This window comes from Aplysia californica, unplaced genomic scaffold (genome assembly GCF_000002075.1).
Source record: "Aplysia californica isolate F4 #8 unplaced genomic scaffold, AplCal3.0 scaffold01432, whole genome shotgun sequence".
NCBI lineage: Eukaryota > Metazoa > Mollusca > Gastropoda > Aplysiida > Aplysiidae > Aplysia > Aplysia californica.
The window spans coordinates 69,661-94,221 of NW_004798702.1; the positions used below are offsets into that span (position 1 = coordinate 69,661).

General features: G+C 39.3%; 1 protein-coding gene across 3 annotated transcripts; it reads left to right on the plus strand.

Moving 5' to 3' along the window:
* Positions 1–797: 797 nt before the first annotated feature.
* Positions 798–23,338, plus strand: LOC101861177 (the record flags this gene model as incomplete). 3 transcript variants are annotated; one of them, XM_035973572.1, is given in 9 exon segments in its annotated part: positions 798–1,122; positions 3,869–3,901; positions 5,841–5,922; positions 9,585–9,662; positions 18,150–18,201; positions 20,669–20,819; positions 21,771–21,890; positions 22,448–22,580; positions 23,186–23,338. In XM_035973572.1, coding segments are annotated over 7 exon segments (724 nt in total), but the record flags the coding sequence as incomplete, so codon positions are not given.
* Positions 23,339–24,561: the final 1,223 nt, after the last annotated feature.

The window sequence follows — 24,561 nt, forward strand, 5'->3', positions numbered from 1 at the left end:
CAATTAATGTTGCTCTTTTTGTAACTGATGGTTAGCCTTATATTGTTGTCATTGCTGCTGCCGCTGCTCTTCTTGTAGTTGTTGCAACATTATTTACCGGTACACCAATATTAAATTGTTGTTATCGTTAAATTTCCAGCATTATCTTTTTATGTTATTATTATAACTAGCTGCTGCTGATATTCCAGTCAGAGTTATTCCTGCGTTTTTTGGAATTGTTAATTTTGATTACTTTGTCGTTCGTGTAGATTTTCTAGTTGTCAATAGTTAGGCCTACTATTTATGGACTTGAATTAATCATCCCGAATGGGTGCCGCCATGGTTGTTGGGTGTTCAGGCGTTTGCGCCATCTTTCCTATCAAACGTCTATCGTCCTTATCTATCCTCCTTTTTTGTGTATGTTACTCTCTTGTAACACATAATCTATTCTTCGGCACTACATGACCTTATTGTGTTTCAGGTGCCGTAAAACTCTTACTAAAGCACAGTGTTTGTATTGTCTGAGGTTTGTTTGGCATTTCAAGGACAGATTCTCGAGATCAAAATCAAAATGGATTAATATTATTTCTCACACGACTAGTCGTTTGTGTGATCATATTATTATTAGTATTATGATCTCTTATTTCTTTCTTTCAACATTCTCATCCTGGTGAAGTGAGATTAACATTTGTGTTAAGTAACTTCCCCAAGGACATATCGTCGAGCCTGATCAAGATTCCAATCCAAGTTACTTTTAATCTCCTTGTTCAAAATCAAACAAAAGCGAAACCAAAACTCTTTTGGGATTTCCCCAGCTATAGAATCTAATCACAGTGTAGAATTCTGTGAATCTAATTGAACTTCCTTCCGTCAGCCATCGCCATTCTATCATAGACGAACAGACGAACTATTCCGCTTAGTTCGTCTTGGATCCAATCAAAGATTCTCTAGATCTAGATCTGCTACAGTTCAGGAAAACAAGGGCATCTTTGTGGCCGTGGATGTGTGCTCAATTCTCTACTGTATAGAATCTAGATTTAGATCTAGAATCTACACCGTAATACACGGTCTTTGATTCAATTTCTTCCGGGAAAAACAGTTCTTTGGTTCCTATAATAATAATCAAAGATAGTACAGCCTACGGTAAGATGCTGCAGCTCCCTCTTTCCCTTTGTTAAAAAAACGTAGCACACGTAAAATAGGCCACGCCCCCAGCGAGCGTGTGACTGAGCCCCGATGGCTTGGCCCAGTGCTTGTTGGATAGAGTAGAATACGAGAGTGTCCTGGTTAATTCTACTCTAGGGCCCATTCTAATCTAGAATCTAGATCTAGATCTAGATCTAAATAATTATATATAGATCTATCTACCAAACTAAAGTATTGATCAACGTATTTCAATAATTTATCTAGTCTAGATCTAAATTATTTAAAAAGGAAAACATTAGATTAAAAAATAGCCTCACTTCGGTAACGAGTGATAAGATCAGAGGATAAATCTAGTGTACCGGGTGCATAGGCTCACGATCTACTAAATCTAGATCTAGATCTAGGCCTCGACAGTGACAATCACGAAATCTAGGTCTAGAATATATCCAATGCAATATTATTGATCGTATTGATGACAGGATCTTTAGGAGTATTTATTATCGAAGTGGCTAGCCGTACTTAGATCTAGGTTTGGCCCTATCGACTCAAGCCTGTTAAGTACACAGGTCTCAGATCTAGATCTAGTAATTATTCAGGTTCAAATACATGCAAGTCAGTAAGGCACCTTTTGGTTTTGTCTGAAATACAAATACTTTAGGCATTGCAAACTAAAAATTTCATTTACAATTCAGCCATCAATATTAAGTACGGCTAGACTGACAGTAGCCGTCCTTAAGTACGGCTAGCCTGGCTGTCTACCCGTACTTAAGTACGGCTAGACAAGAAGTCTAGCCGTACTTATCTTAGGCCCTATTAACATTAGAAAACAGGAGGTTTAAAATACATGCACTGTCATTAAGGCACCTGGTTTCGTCTCAAATACAATTTAGGTACTGCACACTAAAAATGTATATTTACAATTCAGTAGGCCTATTTTTTGTAAATGGTGAGTCTAGCCATCATATTAAGAATAAGTACGGCTAGTCTAACCGTCATTAAGTACGGCTAGCCTCTTCCATTTATTATTAGAAATCAAAAGATAGTGTCAATTAGTATTAGATTTAGATATATATACACCAGAGAACGCTGCTATAGCAGAATGGAGAGAGAGAGAGAGAGAGAGAGAGAGAGAGAGAGAGAGAGAGAGAGAGAGAGAGAGAGAGAGAGAGAGAGAGAGAGAGAGAGAGAGAGAGAGAGGGGGGGGGAGAGAACTAATAAGCTACTACAGTTAAAACGACAAACATGCACACAGAGAGATAGATGAGTGGGTGAGTGAGAGAGAGAGAGAGAGAGAGAGAGAGAGAGAGAGAGAGAGAGAGAGAGAGAGAGAGAGAGAGAGAGAGAGAGAATACAAAGAACACAACAAAGAAGCATTATATCATGTCTTATTAACTCGCTCTCTCTTTTCTAAGGGCTCACGCTCTCCTAGCCTTGACATGGGGGTGAAAGTTTACGACACTTTCCCCAGTGACACAGTCACATGTGCACTCTTTGGACCTTTGTTAGGTGCTTTCAATTTTCCTCGACTACACAGCTGATACCAGCTCATCATAGACGGAATAATAATATGCTGGAGGTGCTGTGTGTGCTCCTGAGATTTAAGTGTTATAAATCACGTCGAACCACTTTTAAGGCAACTTTTTCAATAGATGAAAATTAGTTAGAAAAAATTTGGAGGGGAAACAAATTCATCCCAGCCATCCAGGAGAATCTAGAATAGAGCTAACTTATAATAAAGTATAAAGAGATGGAAGACAAAGTTGATGCTCCTCGTTTAAATTGTTCCTAAAATACCGTGGCTCACCGTGAGTATAGCAAAATCATCACTGTTGAGCTCATGGCGCTTGATTTTTGGTAGTAAAGAAGTGGAAGCAACCTAAGCCCCACCCAAATCTTGGTCCACCCACCCCCACTGGGTGTTTGTGGAGGTGGTTTTTGTGATGTACATGAAGATGATTTGATGAAGATGTGATGGTGGCCGTGATGATGATAAAATGTACAGAAGTGGTCAGAACATATGGTGTGCGTGTGTGTGTGTGTGTGTGTGTGTGTGTTTGTGTGTATGTGTGCGAGCGTGCGTGCGTGCGTACAAGTGCGTATGAGTATGCGTGGTGAGAGAATTGAATTGAATTAGACTTTATTGACTTTCGAGGCCAATGGCCCATACGTCATAAAAAGTTACAAATTAATATATGCAAAATACTGATCTCTCTGTGTTGTGCTAAAGAACAAATTACATAATAACCTACAACACAGAAAACATATAGATCTATACAACATTTGCATCTAGAATCTAGTTCTACACCTAATGGAATGGACCCGCACACAACAAAGTAGGCCTACAGAGTACAAAGCATTGGTCATAGTCAAGGATGCATGATGCAGAGAGTAAACAAAGCTTACAGGCTGGACTCTGATCTCTCTAGTTTAGCTCTAATCTAGACTCTAGATTAAACAATCAATTTCACATTGTCTTTCCATTTTTCGTTCTTTGGGAATCTGAGGAAAGACAATTATTTCGTTTTTCCTCTGGAATTAGAACGGCCGATCGCTGAACAAAACTGGCCCGTATATCAGACAGCACAGAGCGTTGCGAGGCTCTCGCCGTGTTTGTTTACATACTGTCGCACGCTCGCCCCTAGTGGCGCTAGGAGTCGACGTTTATATTTTAGTGTCTCTGGTGCCTCACAAAATTGGGCCACTGCAACATCTTATTATAGTTACTTCTGACTTCCACTTCCAGGCTTCCAGGTCCAGTGTCGGAGCATAAAATAAGGTAACCTAAAATAAAGGCAGGCGCTATGTGCAACGCCGCGTTCTGACCACGAACAAGGTAAAGAAATCGCCCTGATCAATTTTCTCCGATCTTTGCATACAGGTCTAGAAGTTGGATGACCAACAGAATCTAAAAGCCCCTTAAATTCATAAAGGTTAAATCTCAAGAAAGTGGCTATTCTCACCCGCCCGGAAGTTCTCGCAAGATCAACTCCTCCCCTCTTCTCTCTCTCTCTGTCTCTTTCTGAATACTGTCTATCGGTGTGGACGATCAAATTGACCAAAACAAAGTTTAAAAATGATGTTAAAACACAAAAGTAAATTAATTTGGTTGTCTACAAAGATGCTACGGCTATTTAACTTTTCGAATCGAGCCGAACTACGCGGGTCGCCATTTTGTTTTGCCCGGAAATTCTCGCGCTACTCCTCTCTCTCTTTCTCTCTCTCTCTCCACTGCCCACAGACAAAATTGTACGCTTTTAGTAGGCTACAATTGTAATGGAACGTTTGTTCACGGCACAGAATTCTACAATTTTTCTGTTATCACAGTGTAGAATTCTGTGGTTTAGGGTGAACGCAAAATTTGGTGAACGCGCACCGGGTGAGAATAGCCACAAGACTCGCCTGCACTATTCTCACTCCGGGTGAGAATAGAGGTGGCCAAATCTCAAACCAACGTTCCGACAGGTTTTCTTTGATGTTAGTCTAAAGTCGTAGTAGACTTGGGTAAAAAAAAATAATATGAGGATTTATAACACACACTTAAAACATTAAAGAGTTGACACATAGATCTAGATCTATTTTCCTCGTCACCACACGCTATAACGCACGTTAAGAAACGCGATTCAAGAGATGAGCCTAGCGAGTAATTTTCTATATATATTCACGTGGAGACGTCTTGACATGTTGGGGCAGGGTGGTGTTGCGGTCTCAAAATGACCAATAATTGTTGGCTAGATTACTGTAATGAAAGATATTCTATAATCAGAATTCCCCCTCGGTCTTTTAGAAGTTGGTCGTTCAATGAAAGTGCGCAAATATGGATTACTACTTTTTCAACAAGAATGCCCTTTGGTAGGCTAACATAGATACTTTCATGTGTTGTCTTTACTCTGAGAGAGTTTTAGTGAATTTCATTGCGCACATTGGTTGTTACATAACTTTGAAGGTCATGTGGCGTCGGTGGCCTAGTGGTTAGGCTCTTGGACTCGCAACCGTAAGGTCGTGGGTTCGAATCCCGTCAGGGGCCCGACGTTGTGTCCTTGGGAAAGGCACTTTGCACAAATTTTCCTCACTTCACCCAGGTGGAAATGGGTACCCAGCTATAGACGGTGAAAGATCTTGTCAGTTTGATAGTGTTTGAGCGCGTGAAATCTGCAGCTTGCACTGTATGCTTCCGCGGAAGCTGAAAATGTTTCTGAGTGTTCTCAGAGGGTTTGCTGGGGTAATAATAGTTGTAAAGCGCATAGAGCAAGCTCTTGAGCATGGATATGCGCTATATAAATGCAATTATTATTATTATTATTATGCTGACCTAACAGTGTAAAAACTAGGTCCTAGTGAATTTCATTGTGCACATTGGTTGTAACTTTGAAAGTCATACTGACCTAACTGTGTAGGAACTGCCGAAACTAAACGACGGCAGTTTCGGTAACGTGAGCTGCGCACAGGGAAATGAGTCAGTCTAGTAGTAAGTCCTGATTACAAAGCGGGTATATTATCCTACAGTTTACAGCTCTGAGCGGCTTCACGGAAGGACAAAAGTGTGTGTTCTGTGGTGAAAGGGAACTGATGTGACAAGAGTAAGTCAAAATCATGACTGTTGTAGATTCTTTCTTATGGTATGTGCATTAGATTCTAACACTACATTTGTGACTTCGACGTGATCTTGTCATGTGTGCATTAAATTAATGCTACACTTCTGTCTATTTTATCTTCAGAAGAACAATAACCCGCTGAAGAGATCAAGAGTAAGATTTGCCAACATGGATGGAGATAGTGGAGCCACTAATTCCAGTACATGTAAGTTAATGTTAGTGTTAATTTGTGAGGCATTGTTGTGAAACTAGGCACTTGTCAAAATAATGAAATAATAATAATAATAATAATAATAATAATAATAATAAATAGCATTTATACTGCGCATTTCTATTTCCTAAAAGATGCTCAATGCGCATTACAATGAAAAAGACATCACATCTTAAAAATTAATCGACACAAATGTGTTCGTAAAACAAAGTATTATACATATAATATAAATGCATATGTGTAAAATTTTATACCAGAAAAACAGTCTCGCAGTGAGGTTGAAAATGTGTTCACTAAAAATATACAATGCAATATAAATTCACGAACAGTCAAAATACAGTTGAAACGTGAGTAACTAGAAACATTCATTAAAACATTAATTCTATAATATCTAGTCTTTTTCTGCTCTCACTATTCTAGCTCTCATTAACAGCATTTGTCAGGTTTAGTTGATTGTCTACCACAATGTTTCTGGTTTGGTTGAAGGTTTACCACCAATAGTCTATCTGATTTCTTGAAAATCAATTGTTGTCGCGACTTACTTGTCCATCATAATCTTTACCACTTCAAAATTCTTTGATGTAGACGACATGGCAACACGAAGCAATCCACCCATACATCTCTAAATGCCTCCGTCTTTGCCTTTGATTTAAATTACCCCCCCCCCTCCCCCGCTCGCAATGTCATTACTTTGAACAATCAGGAGGGACCTACTCTACGCAGTACATCGCGGACGATTGGGCAGTAATTTCTGTAGACCACTGTAGCACAGTAGACTTTCAACTAAACTGTCACCAATTTGTCTCTCTTGTTGAGGTCCGCTTTCCACCCACCATGTAGATGATAAACTCAACTTTTTCATGTTTGGTAATACCCAGTGCCTGTTGGTGGATCGGTTCTCTACTATAAACCGATCGCCCGACTCGTGGCCTTGACAACAAATGCGTTTGTTTTTGATGGTCACCGTTGCTTCGTTTGGTGTGCGCCACGATGGTCCCTTTTTGCCTTCAATCAGGCTAGCCCCACCTTCTAAAGCGAACCAAATCGATTGTGCCAATGGGCACTGGGTATATTTGACAAGAAAAAATGCATGGTTTCCCAAAATCGTGGAAGTCGTGTGAGTCACACAGTTTTGGGAGACCAGGTTAATTCTTCTTTGGCCAAAGCCTTTTTCATTGACTTCTAGGTTACACTTATCAAAATCTTTCACTGTTTTATATATTTTTCTTCCTTTCTTGAGCTCCTCTACCTCTTTCACGTCATGTTCCACCCCCTTCTTTTTCTCCGCTTTTTTTTTCTCAGCAAGGAATTTTCATTTTCGTTACTTTCTTCTAGTCTTTTGTTGTTGATGTGAAGAGAGTTGTGGGTTTAGCTTGAGACTGTCCAGTGATTTCTGGGCTATTTCACTTTTTCTAAATTTGAATCTGTCTATTGACAGCTATATGTTTATTTATTACTCAAATGGGTACTTACTATATAAAGCAGTGTAAAATGCAAATTGAAACTCAAAAGGATTTGGAAGTGTTCTCTTCAGTTTTTAAAAAGTGTTGCTGAGGGGAAAGAAGAACACATGATAAGTTAGTAGTCTGTGCTTCAGGGAGGGAACTTGAGCTAAAGTTCTAGTTTGTGGTTTGGTTTTGTCTCAGTTTCAGGTCCCTTTTAAAGAGACGAAAAGTCAGTTTGAAGGACTGATGGTTAGACTGATATAGAGGGAAGAAAAGAAGGCAGGCTCATTATATAATTATCTCATTAATCAAAATAGAGCTCTCTATGAAATACTTCATAAATTGCAGATTATAGATTCATATTTTTTGTGTTCTAGACCCGAGTGCTTTTGTTTTGTGTATGGGTACGCTCTTCCTCTTCTGTTGGAGATTCCATCGTAGATTTTTACCTTGTCCCATTATGGCCTGCCTCCCTAACAGTAAGGGTGTGCTCAGTCTATCACCATCTTCTTTTTTTCATCTTACATTGTATAAAGACAATTCCAAAACCCTCCTTATAACTCTCTCTGGGGATGTCACATGCCTTGTCTGTACTCATGACTTCACGAACAATTTTGCATAAAGTAAAGTTATTTCTTCATCTCTGACATGACCATTTGGTTTTTTTCACATGTGTCATGACTTGGTGGAATCGGGCACTCGTCAATTTTTGAGCGTATGGAGTTTTTGGTACAGTGGAAACCTGATATAACAAGGATGGTGGGACCAGAGAAAAAGTCCTGTTATATCAGATCCCTGTTAAATCAGAAATGCAAGGGAAGCAATGATTTGTGGACTAATCCAGCCACAAGTACACCACAGCCCTTTCTCGTGGCCTTGTGGATCGATGTCTGCAGCACACCGTAGCCCTCTCTCGCTTCCCCCTCTGCATGTGCTCGCGATGGCGTGGCTTGTGTGGGCTTGCTCCATCACGGCATTACTCTCTCTCTCTCTCTCTCTCTCTCCCTCTCTCTCCCTCTCTCTCCCCCCCTCTCCCCCCCTCTCTCTCTCCCCCCTCTCTCCCCCCTCTCTTTCTCTCTCTTTCTCTCTCTTTCTCTCTCTCTCTCTCTCTCTCTCTCTCTCTCTCTCTCTCTCTCTCTCTCTCTCTCTCTCTTTCTTTCTTACTTTTTACACATTGTTAATGAGCCTTTGTCCCTGCTATAACCGAATGGGCTCCAATGAGGCCCTGTTATTGCGGATAACTTTTAATAGAGACAAAGAGTAGGAAAAAACGGGGATTTTAAAAATGCCTGTTATCACCGGATCCCTGTTATTACCGGGCCTGTTATATATGGTTTCCACCATATTATCTTGAAGCTAGTTCATTTGTCTTGTTTTCAATGAAAAAATTACCCATCTAGCTTCAATAGTAGTAGGTGGGGATCACCTGGTTTCAGAGGTAAAATGAGAGAGAAAATGACCGCCAAAGTTTGGTGAGTTCCAATGCTTAAGAGTCCTTGGATACTGCAAATTTACATTTTTTTGTATATTTAATCAACTTTATTCAATAAAATCCGCACAGCAATGTGTTTTTAAATGGACATAAAAAGTGTTTGGCAAAAAATAAAAATGGCCAAATGGAAAGAAAAATGCTGTTTTCGACAGAAAAATGACATATTTTGTACCTTTAATCAATGGTTTTCAGTAAAATTCATGGAAATGTGTTTTTATATGGACCTAAAAGAGGTGAGCCCAAAAAGAAAAATTTGATAAAAATTTCCAAATTTTCGGAAAAATGTCTGGTTTTCCCATCTCTGTCTTTTGACGAGTGCCTGATTTCACCCTGCAGCCTCACACTCTTTCCAAAGTTCAATATCCTGTATTGTGTTCTCTTTATTTGCCGTTATACTTCTGTTTAACCTGACTTGTCAGTTGTGTTCTCTTCATACAATTTGACCTGGCAGTAGTATTCCTTTGATGCAAACTGACGATGGTTATATTCTTACCTTACAAAGTGACTAATGTTTGTTTGAGCAAAATAACAGGACGATTATATCAAGTAATACAAGTACTGCTGTATGGTTCCCAGGTAGCCAAAAATGTTTCTGAGTATTTTAGGGTCTGCTGGGGTAAATAAAAGTTATAAAGTGCATTGATCATGTACATCAAATTAATGCATTATTTTAATTACTATTCTTATTATAAAGTTCATATTTTTTTCTCTTCCCTAAGATGGTTCAGTCGAAGGTTTGAATCCAATGGAGCTGGAACTACTTCGAAGTGCCTCAGACGTGGGAGGCTCTCAGACAGGTAGACCCTGACACTTAAAGTAGTTTTGACACCCTTCTGATTTTGTGTAATTAATCGACATGATATACAGAGGTGTCCGAAATAAACTTGAAAATGTAGGCCTATTCACCCTGTCATTATGTTAAAGCCTTGCACTACTCACTCATGCAGCATACTAATTTAAAGCTAAATGAATTCTGCATCACCTGACACATTAACTTTCCATTTGCGATAAGAGTCGTCCAAGATATGGTCACTCAAAATTAACCTTAGAAAGATTATGCATGGAAAATATTTGTGAAATCAAAGAAACCTAAAATTGTGTTTGGGCTTGTATTGAAGTGCACTAAGATTTGTTGAATGGTCTTGTATTGGAGTGTATTAAGATTTGTTGAATGGACATGAATTATACATCAAATGAATGGAGAATAGTTTTGTCTCTGCAATGAACTAGCTTTTATTTCGATATTTTCATACAGATTGGAAAACATAGCAGTCACAAATACCACGCAAAACTTGGGCTGACCATTAAATGTGCTCTTTAGTATTTTGTTCACAAGCCTTTGGTTTTGTGTAGAACACCAACCCTTTTTGAACATGGTCTGTGTTACATTTTGGACATAATCATGTGTCACTGAGGAACAGTAACCATGAAACTGCCATGGTATGGGGTTGCCTGACTGGAATGAAGAAAACACCTCTTGTGAGAATCAACGGATGGCTTTGTTTAGATGACAACAATCCGCTTGTTCTGGAAAGTCACGTTGTATCCTTATTTTCGTCATGGTACTATTCAAGTAGACTGTAAAGTTACCTGACGGTCTTGGTCTTTCAGGGGGCCCCCGTCCAGGATCGATGTTGTCGTTCTCTCGTCCTATGCCCGACTGACTCTCCTTTGATTATACTGTCTCGATAATAATAAGAGTCATGTCCCCTGACATCAATCCCCCTCACAAGCAATTTCAAGAACAATTCAAAATACCGAACGCATCAACCATAAACTGAAAGTGTAACTCTGGAACCATATATATACACTGTGCACAGCAGAAACTTTGCCTATAAGTCGAGTCTCTTCGGAGGCCTGACATGGCGTCCCGACTTCGTTATGTAGTCAGACGTAGCGGAAGTATCAGGAAGGGTTATGTCTGACTCTGATGACTCTGCTGGCAATTCTTGTTGACGGTGAGGTAACATAGAAAACTCTCTGGGGATCACAAGATGGTTACTGTGGTGGCCTTCTGTCTGCAGCCGGATCTGGTGATGATTACGAATCTTCTAGCCATTGTCCGTTTTCAACAAGAAACGCAACTTTGCTCCCAGTTCAGACTATTTATTTGGCACTCTCTGTGACATTTTGAATGAGATAAGAAATATATGTCCAAAGTTTAACACAGTCCATGCCCAAATTGCTTGTAATTTACACAAAACAAATGTCTCCCAAATATGATACTATTAGCCGGGTTTCCCGTTCGATGAACGGACTCAAAAGAATCAGTCGTCAAGTCATTGTGGGATCAGTACATACTCCTTGTGAATGGAAGCCTCACTTGATTACAATGGTGTCTTAGAAGACGAATTTTCCCAAGATTAGATCTAAACGAAACTAATGAAGAACTAAATATTAAACTACACTGACTTCAGATTTCTTAATATAACTGTGCACTCTTTAAATTATTCTAACCACAGTTATTTTATGGGCATCAAATGAAAGGATCACAGTCGAATTTAGCACCAAGTCAAAAAAGAAAACAAGAGGCCAGATCTATACGGGTCGCACACTTAAAATAGTGCCCAGTATTGCGGGACAATGTGCGATAGAATCGAACGAAAGTACGACTTGAAATAAACAAACCTGGCGAATGTTCTATTGAGGCTGCCATTTCACATGGAGGAAAAATATATGTTTCAACTCAATGTTCTTTGATGAGAGGATTTATTACAACTGACTTGCTCAGGACACATATATGCCACACAAGAGTGGTGAGTGGAAGTTCACCAAAACAATAATAAAGAAGAATTAAGTTTTCAACAAGGAAGAGTGTAATGTTACTAATATAATCAAGAGAAATAACTCTAAGAATAGTCATGATACAAAAAGATAATACATGCTATTAATAATAAATTCAGTTAATTCTCCTTGACCATAATAATGTGATTTTTATTCTAACACCCCCACTAAAAATCAGCATTGAAAGCTGTGAATCAAATATAATAAAATACCATTGCTACAAAATATGAAATGAAATTCATGTTGCATGTAAGCAATAAAATTACTCTAAAGTTATCGGCATCAAGATACAGTTTGTGGAGAAAAGAGTAAATGAAGTGAGAATGATTGGAGACAAAAAGGTAAAGATGCATATAATAAAGTGGTAGTATTAATAATATGTTCATGTGTAGACATAAATGTTGTAAGAAAATGATCTAATTATTGCTTTACTTTTAACAAATCATTGTTATAAATTCAAGAAAATATTGGAATCATGAAGAAATCATAGTTGCTTGTTACTAAAAGAAATTAAGTTTTCATAAATTTCAAGGTACATGTAGTAATAGTAACAATGACAATGCATAGAAACACAAAATAATGCTTACAATGATTATTGCATTATATAAGCATAGCAATAAAAGGCTTCTGACCTTTAATTTTGGTAATCTCACTGTTCATTCTCCCATAATGGTGGGTTTGAACATTTCTAGTTTTGTTCTTGTGACAGGTTTGGTGAATAAATCTGCCCAATTTTGGTCTGTTGGCACATATTGGATATCAACTTTCCCATTCTGGATTTCATTCCTGATAAAGTGAAATTTTATGTCTATGTGTTTTGATCTCTGGTGTTGCACTGGATTTTTACCAAGTGCAATTGCTCCCTGATTATCACCCATTAGAGTGAAAGTCTCAAATTTTATACCCATCATGTCTTTGATAAGTGCTTTGAGAAAAAGACCTTCTTGTGTGGCAGCACACATTGACATATATTCTGCCTCGCAAGTAGACAGTGCTACTGTGGGTTGTTTTCTGGATTTCCCGGAAATCAGAGTTTTGTCAGACAACATAAACCCATACCCAGTAATGCTCTTTCTGTCACTGGAATTGCCCCAATCAGCTTCACAAAAACCAGTCAGTTTGAGAGGTTGATCAGATTTGCTGTAGGACAATTTCTGGTCATTTGTTGCTTTTAAATATCTCAAAACATGTTTGGCAGCAATCATGTGATTTTTATTTGGTCGTGACATGTACTGGGACAGCTTTGTGACAATGTAGCACAGATCTGGTCTAGTAGCAGTCATAATGTAGATAAGACTACCCACTATCTCTCTGTAATGTTTGCTATCAACAGGTTCTGCTGGTTCATCACAGAATTTGTTCAGATTTACATCATTTGGTGTGTATTTAGGCTTGCTATCAGTCATGCCAAACTTTGATAGCAATTTGTCTATGTATTGCTTTTGACTCAGGTGGATCTTGCCTGGGTCATAGATAAACTCAATACCCAAAAACCATGAAAGTTTGCCTAGGTCTTTCATGTGAAATGTTGAGCTAAGCTTTTCTTTGATTTCATTCATGCGAGATTGATCTTTTGTGGCTATGATTATGTCATCTACCCACACAATGATGACCGCATGGTCAGTATTGTTTGGGTTGCCCTTTGTATAAACACATGAGTCAACTAGTGATTGTGTAAAACTTTGATCAGTCAGGTGTTGGTGTAATTTGGTATTCCAATTTCTGCCACTTTGTTTTAACCCATAGAGTGACTTACTGAGCTTCAAGACTAGTTGCTGTCCTGATTTGCTTTTCATTTGATAACCTTCTGGCTGTTCAACATAAAGTTCACAATCAATATCAACATTGAGGTAAGCAGTTTTAACATCCATTTGGTCAATCAATAAATCATTTTGTATGGCAAATTGAATCAATGTTCTGATTGATGCTATGCGGGCAGTTGGCGAAAAAGTCTCCTGATAATCAATTGCAGGAATTTGTGAAAAACCTTTTGCCACAAAACCGGCTTTGTATCTTTCTTCCCCATTTGGTGAAGTTTTGAGTGCATATACCCATCTTCCCCCCACTGCTTTTCTGTCGATAGGCAGGGTTGTAAGATCATACGTGTTATTTTCGCCCAATGCGCACATTTCATCATCCATGGCTTGCTGCCATTTCTCAGCTTCTTTGCATGATATAGCTTCATTGTAATTTTGAGGGACATTCATTGCAAAACAATAATGGACAGTAACATTCATTAGGTGATCAGCTTGGTCTCCCACAACATAATCATTAAGGTATTTAGGTGGATTTCTTATTCTCCCTTTTGTACCAGTATCTGGATGGTTCTCATCCCTTTGCTCATTTTCATTTTCAATGTCATGAACTGTCTCAATCTCAGGTGTATTCTGATTGCTAGTTTCAGGCATTTCATTTTCAACTACTCTTTCTTTTGTTATAACTTCATCTTTGCCAAAGACTTGGTCGTCTGAAGGCAGTACAACATAGTTAGGTTCTTCAACTGAATGTTGGTTCTTTAGAAACTTTACACATCTAACTTTCTTTACAAGTTGATTTTCTGGGAAGTAAACAAAGAAAGAAGGACTTCTCCTGTCATAGCCTATAAAAATTCCCTTTTCGCTCCTGTTGTCAAGCTTTTTGGGATTTTGAGTTAATGCAAAACAGGCTTTGCCAAATGTCTCCATGTTTGCAATGTTGGGCTTTTTCCCAGTCATGCTTTGGAAAGGGGTGCAATCAATGTTTTTGTGATAGCACCTGTTTCGGATGTATGCTGAGGCCAAAGTTGCATACGTCCAAAGGTTTTTGGGAAGCCCAGATTGCAAAAGAAGGCATCTTGACATATCAAAAAGGCTTCGCCATGATCTCTCCGCCTTTCCATTCTGGTGAGGAGAGTATGGCGCAGTCAGTTCATGTTTTATTTTATTTTGATTAAGAAGAGCACTAAATTCTTTTGAAATAAATTCCCCCCCTTGATCACTCCTAACAATTTTCACATTCCCATAGGGAGAAATGTCAGCAAGATATTGCTTGAAAGTTTTGACAGCATCACATTTCTGCTGTATGAAATACACAGACATTAAATTAGTGAATTTATCCACACAAACAAGAGAATACCTCATGCCATTGATGTCAGGTGGATCAACGGGTCCTGCTAGGTCAAAGTGAACAATATCCAGCGGTCCTCGAGCAGAAAAGTCTGGTTTCCGACTGCGGATGTCTGGCATTTTGCCTAAAGCACACACTTCACAATCGAAATCGGTTCTGTCGGTAATAATAATTCCTTCTGCTTTGGCTTCCAACTTCAGGATATCTGCTTTATTACAGTGTCCCAAAATAATATGCCACTCCTTCAGGCTGTGACGGGATGTTTTCGTGTTTGACGAAGAATTGAGAAAATATAACTTTCCATCTTTATGAATATCAAATGTCGTTCCGTGTGAATGGAGTTTAGCGCAATGCTGTTTGAATTGAACTGATGCTCCTTTCTCAGTTGCTGCACGCACAGAGAAGATATTTTGGGCGAAAGAAGGGACGAAGAGAGCGTTTGTGAGCGTTACGTTGCGTCGTCGTCCTGTGTTGTCTGTAAACGAAATATTTGCTTCGCCCTGTCCCATTGCAGCATTTGCACATCTGGTACCATCAGCCAGCTCTATGATGTGCTTAGCGGGGTCAAACTGATTTTGAAAGCTGACGAATCTGGCTTTGTCGTTCACAACATGGACGGTTGCACCGCTGTCTACCAGGAAGGAGTCGGTTTTATGACGACTGGATGAGTTTAACTTGGTATGTGACAGATCGTCGAAGGTGAAGACATATTGGTCGTCCCGATTGTTGCCGCAGAGGTCGTCCGTTTTTGCAACCTTGAGTTTGGATATCTTTCTGCAGAACTTGGTATCATGTGTGTTACTCCTGCAGTGATCACACCATCTGCCTCTTTTGGGTCCTTTGCTGGACGCTCCTTGGTCTGGATTTCGTCTGCAGTACTCTGTGTCATGGTTGTTCATTCTGCAGTTACGACACCAACGTTTCGGTCTGGATTCTGCAGAGCTCGCATTTGTCATCATGACAGAAGTTGGTTTTGGTGGCAGAGACTTGATCTTTTCGTTGTTTTCATAGTTCCTGAGGGCTATCTTAAATTCCGAAAAGGTCATTGGTTTGTCACGTTGAGTAACCACTGTGGTGAAGGGTTTGTATGATTGGGGATGCTTGAAAGGTGAAGGGTTTGTGTGGATAAATTCACTAATTTAATGTCTGTGTCACCATTGCTACGAGGAGACTATCTTGGATGGTTTCACCGGCAGTTTTTAGTGATGCTGCGGCTGTCTCGGCCCTGATAATATAGTCTGTGATAGACTCTGAGGTTGACTTGACCAATGACGTAAGTTCTGTATAGAGGGTTATAATCCTCGGTTTGCCTTTTGGCAAATAGTGCTCTCTCAGTATTTTTAAGGCAGCTCGGCCATCGTTCCTGGCATCTCTAAATATTAAAGACAGAGATATGTCGTCAAGAACTTGGACTAATTCTGCAAAGACCTCTTCATTTTTCATGGAATCTATTGCAGCTTCATTCTCATCTAGATCTAGATCTTTTAAAACATCGTTAAGACCTCTAATTTTCATAAAGCCTAGGAATTTTATCTCCCATAGCTCATACTTCCTTTCATCTCCACTGAACTGGATACGTTGCCTGGGCCCATAACCTATTGAGGCTGCCATTTCACATGGAGGAAAAATATATGTTTCAACTCAATGTTCTTTGATGAGAGGATTTATTACAACTGACTTGCTCAGGACACATATATGCCACACAAGAGTGGTGAGTGGAAGTTCACCAAAACAATAATAAAAAAGAATTAAGTTTTCAACAAGGAAGGGTGTAATGTTACTAATATAATCAAGAGAAATAACTCTAAGAATAGTCATGATACAAAAAGATAATACATACTATTAATAATAAATTCAGTTAATTCTCCTTGACCATAATAATGTGATTTTTATTCTAACATGTTCTAAAATTACAGAGACAGAAGTGTCGGTCTACAAAAGCGATCAGCGAAATAAGGAAATTTAGCTTTTTGCAGCAAAACTGTCTCAAAACTGAAAAAACGAAGAGCGTCATGATCTGGAGAATACTTTAAAGAATCTTTTGGCGAAAACCGCATGTCGATCGATGCAGCCATTAAAAAGCATTTTGAATAGCAACATTCGGCCAGCACAAATAGATAATAGAATAAACACATGTAATGTTTAGTCTCCTAAATAAAATAACAATGAACACATGCAATGTTAAATCCAAGTTTTTGTGGTATTTGTGACTACTCTGCGTTCCAATCTGTTTCAAAATATCGCAATAGAATATCGTTTATCGCAAACAAAAAATGTTCTCCATTCATTTGACATATCAATATGTGTCCCTTCCACCAATGCTTGTGCACGTCAATACTTGGGTTATACCAGTCCGACGGACCTCCAACCAGATCATGATGGAGACTATAAGTAGACAGACTCTGGGATGGATCCTGAAGAGGGGGGGGGGGGGGGGGGAGAGCAGAGATGGACATGTTCCGACTGTAGTGACCCCAGCACAGTGGACAAGTAAGACAAGTAAGTAATACTTGGGCATACACACTTTTGACTCTATAACCCACATGGACGATGGGAGGGTCTAGTGAAACTCACCCGGTCCCTGGGGGAACTGTCTCGGCGTCCGGTCAGATTGCACAGTGCATGAAGTTAGTATTACTTCTTATATAATCTCATATGAATACGAATATATATAAATTATGAATACGAATATATTTTTATTTTCACCCGAAAGTGTTAGATGAATGTATAAACTACTTCCTCTTTCACTTTGACAGTTTTAGACATTTTAGGAATATTTTGAGTGTATCCCCCGTTATGTGTTTTGCGAGATCTGGAAAAAAATTATGTCAAAACATGGAAAATAATTTCGGGGTGAAAGAGTTAAGTTTTTAAAAATTTCACAGAATTTTGCCAAATCTGATTTATTAAAGGTTAATTTCAAATGACCATACACTTTGAGATGATATCAATATCAAAATGCCCAAAAATTGATTAACTTCCAATTCCATTGTGTCATCACACACATGCTCACACACACACACAGCCACCCACCCACAAACACACACACCCACACACACACACGCGTGCGCACACACACACACACACACACACACACACACACACACACACACACACACACACACACACACACACACACTCACACGCACGCACTTGCACATGCACGCTCTCTCTCTCCCTCGACCCATCTCTCTCCCCCCCCCCCCCATTTCTCCCCCTCTCTCTGTCTGTGTCTCTTTCTTTCTGTCTCACTCTGTCAGTCTGTCTGTCTCTCTCTTAGTCTCCCCCCCCCCCTCTCAATGTATGTCACACACTGATATGATGGTGCAAAGCTCTGATGAGGTAGGTCCTGGATGGTCCTTGTCTTACTTTCTTTTATTACCTTTCTTCCTCAGTTAGCCTTCATGGGGACCAGAATGGCATAAGACTGAGACCAAGCAGATCCACGTATGTTTTAAGACTTTTAATTACTTTCAACCCTCTCCGTCCCCTTCTCCGCGCATTGTTTTTTTAATTTTTTATTAAAATAAATTTTGTAAAGTTTTTGCTTTTTGTCCCAATATCCCACTCTTTACACCCCATGTCGTTTAGATTCAATATGTTTGAGTGATCTTACGGAAACCATTACAATTGATATCAATGATATTGATTGTTTTGAGTGGTAGGTCTTCTGTCAGTAGTTTGTATCTTTTGAGGACTCTTGTACTTTAAAAAAGTGCTAACCTTTCTGTTGTTGTCTCTCTTACCACTACCGACAGTTCTGTCACTGCCAAATGCTCAGTGTGCTTTACTGCAAAAGTTTCATTGAGATGTAGGCCTACACTTTTAAAAAATTTGCCTCTGCATTCTGCTTTTTATCTCCTGTGATATAGAGAACAATGGAAGCATGAAGATGATGAAAACAGCAATAGTGCTGATGAAGAAGATAATGATTGCAGTAACAATGGTGATAATTACCATGGCGGTGACATAGGTAGATAGAGCTATAGCTACAGTGGTGACAGTGATGAAGTTGATGTGTAGGTAGTCCTTCGTTGCCGAAGATGATGATGAATCCTGCAGCTCATCTGTGGATGCGCATGTAGCTGTGCAATCCGATCCTGGATGAACAATGTCTGTTGCAGTGGGGACACTGGAATGTCGTGGTTGTGGCAGTTGGCTTATGTCTCCTCTCTCTTCTGTTAGTCAGCTTCTCTCTGTAGTTTGTATCGCTGTTTCTGCTGGCAATACGGACGGCCCTGCACCAGGCGTTCCTTTTGGTAGCAGTTCTTTCGAGTTCTTTGGGGTTTACCTCAACAGACTGGAGGTTGTCCTTTATCGTGTCTTTGAACCGCTTTTTTGGCCTCCCGAGATTTCTTTTGCCACTTGCGAGTTCGCAGTAGTAAAAGTTATAAAGAAGAGGATGAAAATGAAGATGACAGAGCATTTGAAAGGCTCCATGGCAAAACGCACTTTACCCATTTACAACAAAATTGAAAATTTTGAAGAAGTTTGTTTTAAATTACTCAATGATACAGACAGTGAAACATGACTGTGACGCATCTGTATCTCTGCAGACACACACTGGCTACCACACATGTGCTGGCTCCCTGGTTGACTTCTAGTGGTGCAATTGTTAGATCAAATTTTTTTGATAATCGAGCAGGAATTTTGGTCGAGTAAATTGACAAAAATGGTTTCTTCATCAAGCTGGACATGAATTAAGCGCCAAAATAAATTGTCCTTGGGAAATAAAAATTTACATCTTTTGATCCTTTAATCAACGTTTTTTTTGTAAAATTCACACAAAAATGTGTTTTTAAATGGACATAAAAGGTGTTGAGCCAAAAACGAAAATTCAAAAATAATTTACGAACTGGCAGAAAAATGCTTTTTTCTTTGATTTCATTATTTTCATGAGCGCCTGATTCCACCACGATGCCTCACATGGGCCTATAACTATAACCAGAATAACCTCCTTGGCAATTGCTCGTTTGCGACCTGGATGACGTCAGCATTGAGTGTGCGATATGAGTCAGTGAACCCTTATTGTCTCTTTGAGCGCATTCAAATCTGATAGGCAAAGTGCTATTTTGAATTTGATAAATGGATTCACTTTCACTTGAAACTGAATAAAAATTATCATCAGCAATAAATCTCTTATCCACTATCCAGCTGACTAAAAGTGACCTGCTCCGCCGGTCTTTCTCGTTATACAGGGCCTTATAAACTGAGGACGGAGAACACAAAGATAGAGTAGAAGAGAGAGGAGCTAAGATAGTTGTAGAGAAGGCTAGGGACGGTTGCATGACCATGTAGCATGTAGCAAGAACTTAGCGAGGTGATGAGATGTAGAAGAACAAACTGAAAATGTAGCCAAAACAAAATAGTCACCATTTACTGAGGACTGTAGGCCTAGGCACTTATTAGGCAAGAAAAGAAGTGATAGTGTGGTTAGGATTTTGGTGCTATTGTCTCTGGCAACTACCCAGTTTTGTCCCTTTGATATAAAATTCTAGCAGGGAAGAAATAGTAAGCAGTGTCTTACCTCTGTAACTGTCCAGGTTTTGCTAATTAAACTGTATTTTAAGTCATGCTGAATGAACATAGAGATCTGTGCTCTAGTTTAGCAATGTGTTACACTGTGTATTAAAATCTAGTGAAGTGTTATTGTTTCTGATGTGAAGTTCTGTTGTTAGTTTATATGTAGTTTTATTAAACCACTGTACATCACGAACCAGAGTGTGTGTAACAAATCAGTATAGCAACAATTAATGTTTCTCTGGATCTCTAACAGGATTCGGCTATAACAGGTACATCGGTCTCAGCAGTCCTTTTATAGCCTGGTCCACTTTATAGTGTCTTTTGCAGTTGAATCCTTCCTTGAAAAGTCACCTTAAAAATGCAAAAACTTCTCTGAATCATGTCACAACAGGACCAACCAGTCGGTTCCGAAAGATCTGTCGAACAAAGTGCGTTTTGCCAATGCTGCTAGGCGAGACGAGGAAGTGGAGGCATTCATAGAGCTATTGGAATTATTGCTTGTCCGAAGGGCTGCCTCAGGACTTGTGTTGAACAAAAAGGAGGTAACTGGATACATACCATACTTTCTCTGCTTTTTAGATAATTTTTGCGGTCTACACAATATGATTGATGGAAGATGAGAGGTTAAAAGTATCTGAATAAACCAGTTTAAGTAAAGTTAAATTCATCAAAAATGATCTATGTTATTACTTCAAATGGCCCAGATCTTTTGTCCTGTAGATTTTAAATAAAATCATAATACTGTTCTCAAGTAGACTCCATAGAGAAATTTCACAAGTGATCCATATATATTATTTCCTGTGTGAGACATCAACAAATGATCCATACTGTGCCTGTTGTAGATTTTTACTCTTGAGTCATGTGTCTAGTGTGGATGCTGAAATTTGATCCATGGTGCTGTTTCTAATCAGACTTTAACAAATTTTAATTATAAATCTAAGTGGATTTTATATAGTATAATTTTAACAAATTATGATCCATGTTCTTTCAATTGTAGATTTTTACAAAATAATTGATCCCTTTTGTTTCCATTGTAGATTTTTACAAATGATCCTTGATGATTCTAGTGTAGGTGTTCAACAACAAATTTGTCTTGTTTCTTGTAAGAATTGTGCAAATGATCCGTATCATTTCTGGTGTCGATTTTTATGAATGTTCCCTGAATTCCTAGAGAAGATTTCTGTTGCCTCAATATGTGCAAATGTTTCTCTTTGAAAGGCCATTATTTGCTATTCTATCACAAAGTTTCCACACCTCCCTTAGATCTGCAATTCATAGACTCTCTAGTGGAACCTCGCTAACTCAAATAAAAAAATTTCACTGAAGAAATAGAAACAAATATTATCTAACATTTGATAGCTGGTGGGTTTTACTTTTGTTATCTGTTCAGTGATCTTCTGCTGCAATGCAGTCTTGTAATTCTTAAAATTGTCTTGTAATTCCTAAAATTGTCTTGTAATTCTTAAAATTGTCTTGTAATTCTCCTCTTGTAGGTCTCCCTTCCTCCTGGCCATCAGCTTCCTGAAACTGCTAAAGTTTTAGGGAAGGGGGGTAATGGTGCGATCTACATTGTGACTGATCCTAAAACAGGAAAGGAAAGTGCCTGCAAAATGGTAGGTCTTTTGGTTTAGTCCTTGCCCTATGTTTTAGCCTCGTGATAAACGAGAGGTCAATAAAATGGTGTTCTCCTTACCAGGTATATCCTCTCCTCCTCCTCCTCCTCCTCCTCCACTAATCACTTATTATTTTTCAGTCGCATATGTGCAACTTTCTGCATAAACATACAGCATCCTCTCTCTGCAAAACCCTTAACATCCATAGAGACAGGCACAGAAATGAAGAAGTAAGAGAGCAACTATTGACATTGAGCCCTGCCTGCATTTCATAGAAAAACAGAAAATGGTTTGGCCACCTGTTACGAATGCCTCCTAGCTAGCCAGCCTCGAGAGCTTAACTTCAAGTACTCAGGATATAAAGGAAGAGGTAGATCACGCAAAAGATAAATTGAGTCAAGGAAACTGAGAAATTATGGTATTCCAATTGAAAAAGCTGCAGAGCTGGCCTACCTTAGAAAACTGCATCTCCCCTCGACGCTTTATGACTACTGAGGATGAAAAAGTAAAAGTAAAGTATCCTCTCTTCTACCTTCACCGTGACCCCAAACCCCAAGGTCATGATCGCCTCGTTTCATGGTGACGTCATTCGCACATGGCTTCACCTGGCAGACAAGGGCTTGGCTCCGGAGCTGTATAGCTTTCGGATTGTTGAAAACAAAGTTGAATTTAAAATGGAGATAATTAAAGGTGAGTGAAGTCATGTAAAAAGGACTTTCATGGGGTTCATGTGGTATGGGAGTAGCCTGCTTGCCTCTCATGCCAAAAGTTCTCTTTTGCGGTAAGCTGACAAAACACCCTTTTTTTCATTTTGGCGCCGAATTTTTAAATTTGCTAAATCGAAAGCCTGATCAGTTATCCTACTTGTGTGAAAAAAAATTCTTTTGAAAGGGGGAGGGGACAGGATCCTGACATTCTTCAACCTTTTGCGTTCTGCATGTTTTGCTGATTTCATTATAAAGAAATACCCAAAACCTAAAACATCTAAAAAAAGTAGTATATATAAAAGATGGACTGAACTTATAAAAGAATCTGGGGCATAGACGTATGAACTAGGCTTGTATTTTGTTTTGTGTATGTGCCCCATTTGAAAGGAATTGCAGCATTTAGTTGGTACACGAACTGCATGATCTGAGATATTAGCAATTTTCCGTAATTTTTATTTAGCTTTTAGCTTTCTAGTTATTCAAACTATTTCAATAACTATTCCTTGTTACACTATATATACTTTCCCTACCTTTCATAGAGTTTTGCAAACAAATGTGCTTTTATTTTATTTGTCTCTCTATCGACAGGTAAAACCTTGACGGAAATCATGGATGATTTGTGGTCCCAACAACCTGCCTCTGACCTGACCCGTCCCTTCTCCCTCATTGTTCTGAAGGACCTTCTAACCCTGTTTGAAGAACAGATGCATGGTGAACAGTTCACGCACGGGGACATGTATGGTAGGGATCCAATGTCACTGTACAGTAGTGTTTGAGTTCTGCCTGCAAAAATTATTCTTCACGAATTAACAAGCACTCGTTTTTAGTGTCCGCAAATAGACTAGCAAACAAACAAATCACTGGCTGTATGGGACTGGGAGGGCAGAAGTTGATTGGTACACTGCAAAGATAATTGAGCTGGCAATGCTAGTCTTGGCCAGTTCGTTCATGACGTCACAATGCTATCCTGCCAGCGCCCTGCTTGTTGAAGTTCAAGAAACAATGCACACCCCGAGCACAGGTTGATTCTATCACCCTGGCATCCGATGTCTGCAACCGGTTTGCTTGTTTCTCGATTTGGTTAGCTTAGCTGTAGGCCTATTGAGCGCTTGCTGCGACACTGTGATACAGCTAGCCCATCATCAGGCTTAGCCTGTCACGCAGCTTCTCCTTGTCCACGGATCGTTGTCCCACCAGCACCCAATGTGCCGAGCTCGGGGTAATCAGCGGTACACTTTGGGTCTATAGCGTTAGGGACTCGTTTAACCCACCGCTCGTAAAACGATCAGCTCGGTTTTTTTTTGGACTTCTTCTGTGCTAGCAGGTAATGAATCGGTATTGAGCGCTCACTACACCACTACTGCACGGTGAGCCCCAAGGTCCCTTTCACATACATGCAGCAAATGGTAAATGAAAAGTATCAGAACGAACATCCTAGGTTTCCAGTCTTACCCCACACAAATTGCCTCTACATTCACATACCACTTCAAAAACTTCATCTCACCAAAGAGTATCACACCAAAAAATATCACAACAAAACAGTATCACATGAAACAGTATCACATAGAACAGTATCGCACTTAACAATATCACACCAATCCATCAGTTACTCTTCAGTGAAACAGTATCTCTACAAACAGTATCGCCCAAAACAGCAGTACACCAGTTTCATACCAAATGGAATCACACCAAAAGACCCACGCCAATCCAATAGCATCTTACTAAACAACATCACACCAAATCACATCGCACCAAACCACACTACACCAAACCACACTGCACCAAACTACATCGCACCAAACAGCATCACATTAAAACAGCATCACATTAAAACAGCTTCACATCAAACAGCATCACACCAAACAGCATCACCCTAAAACAGCATCACACCAAACAGCATCACACCAAACAGCATCACCCTAAAACAGCATCACACCAAACAGCATCACACCAAACAGCATCAC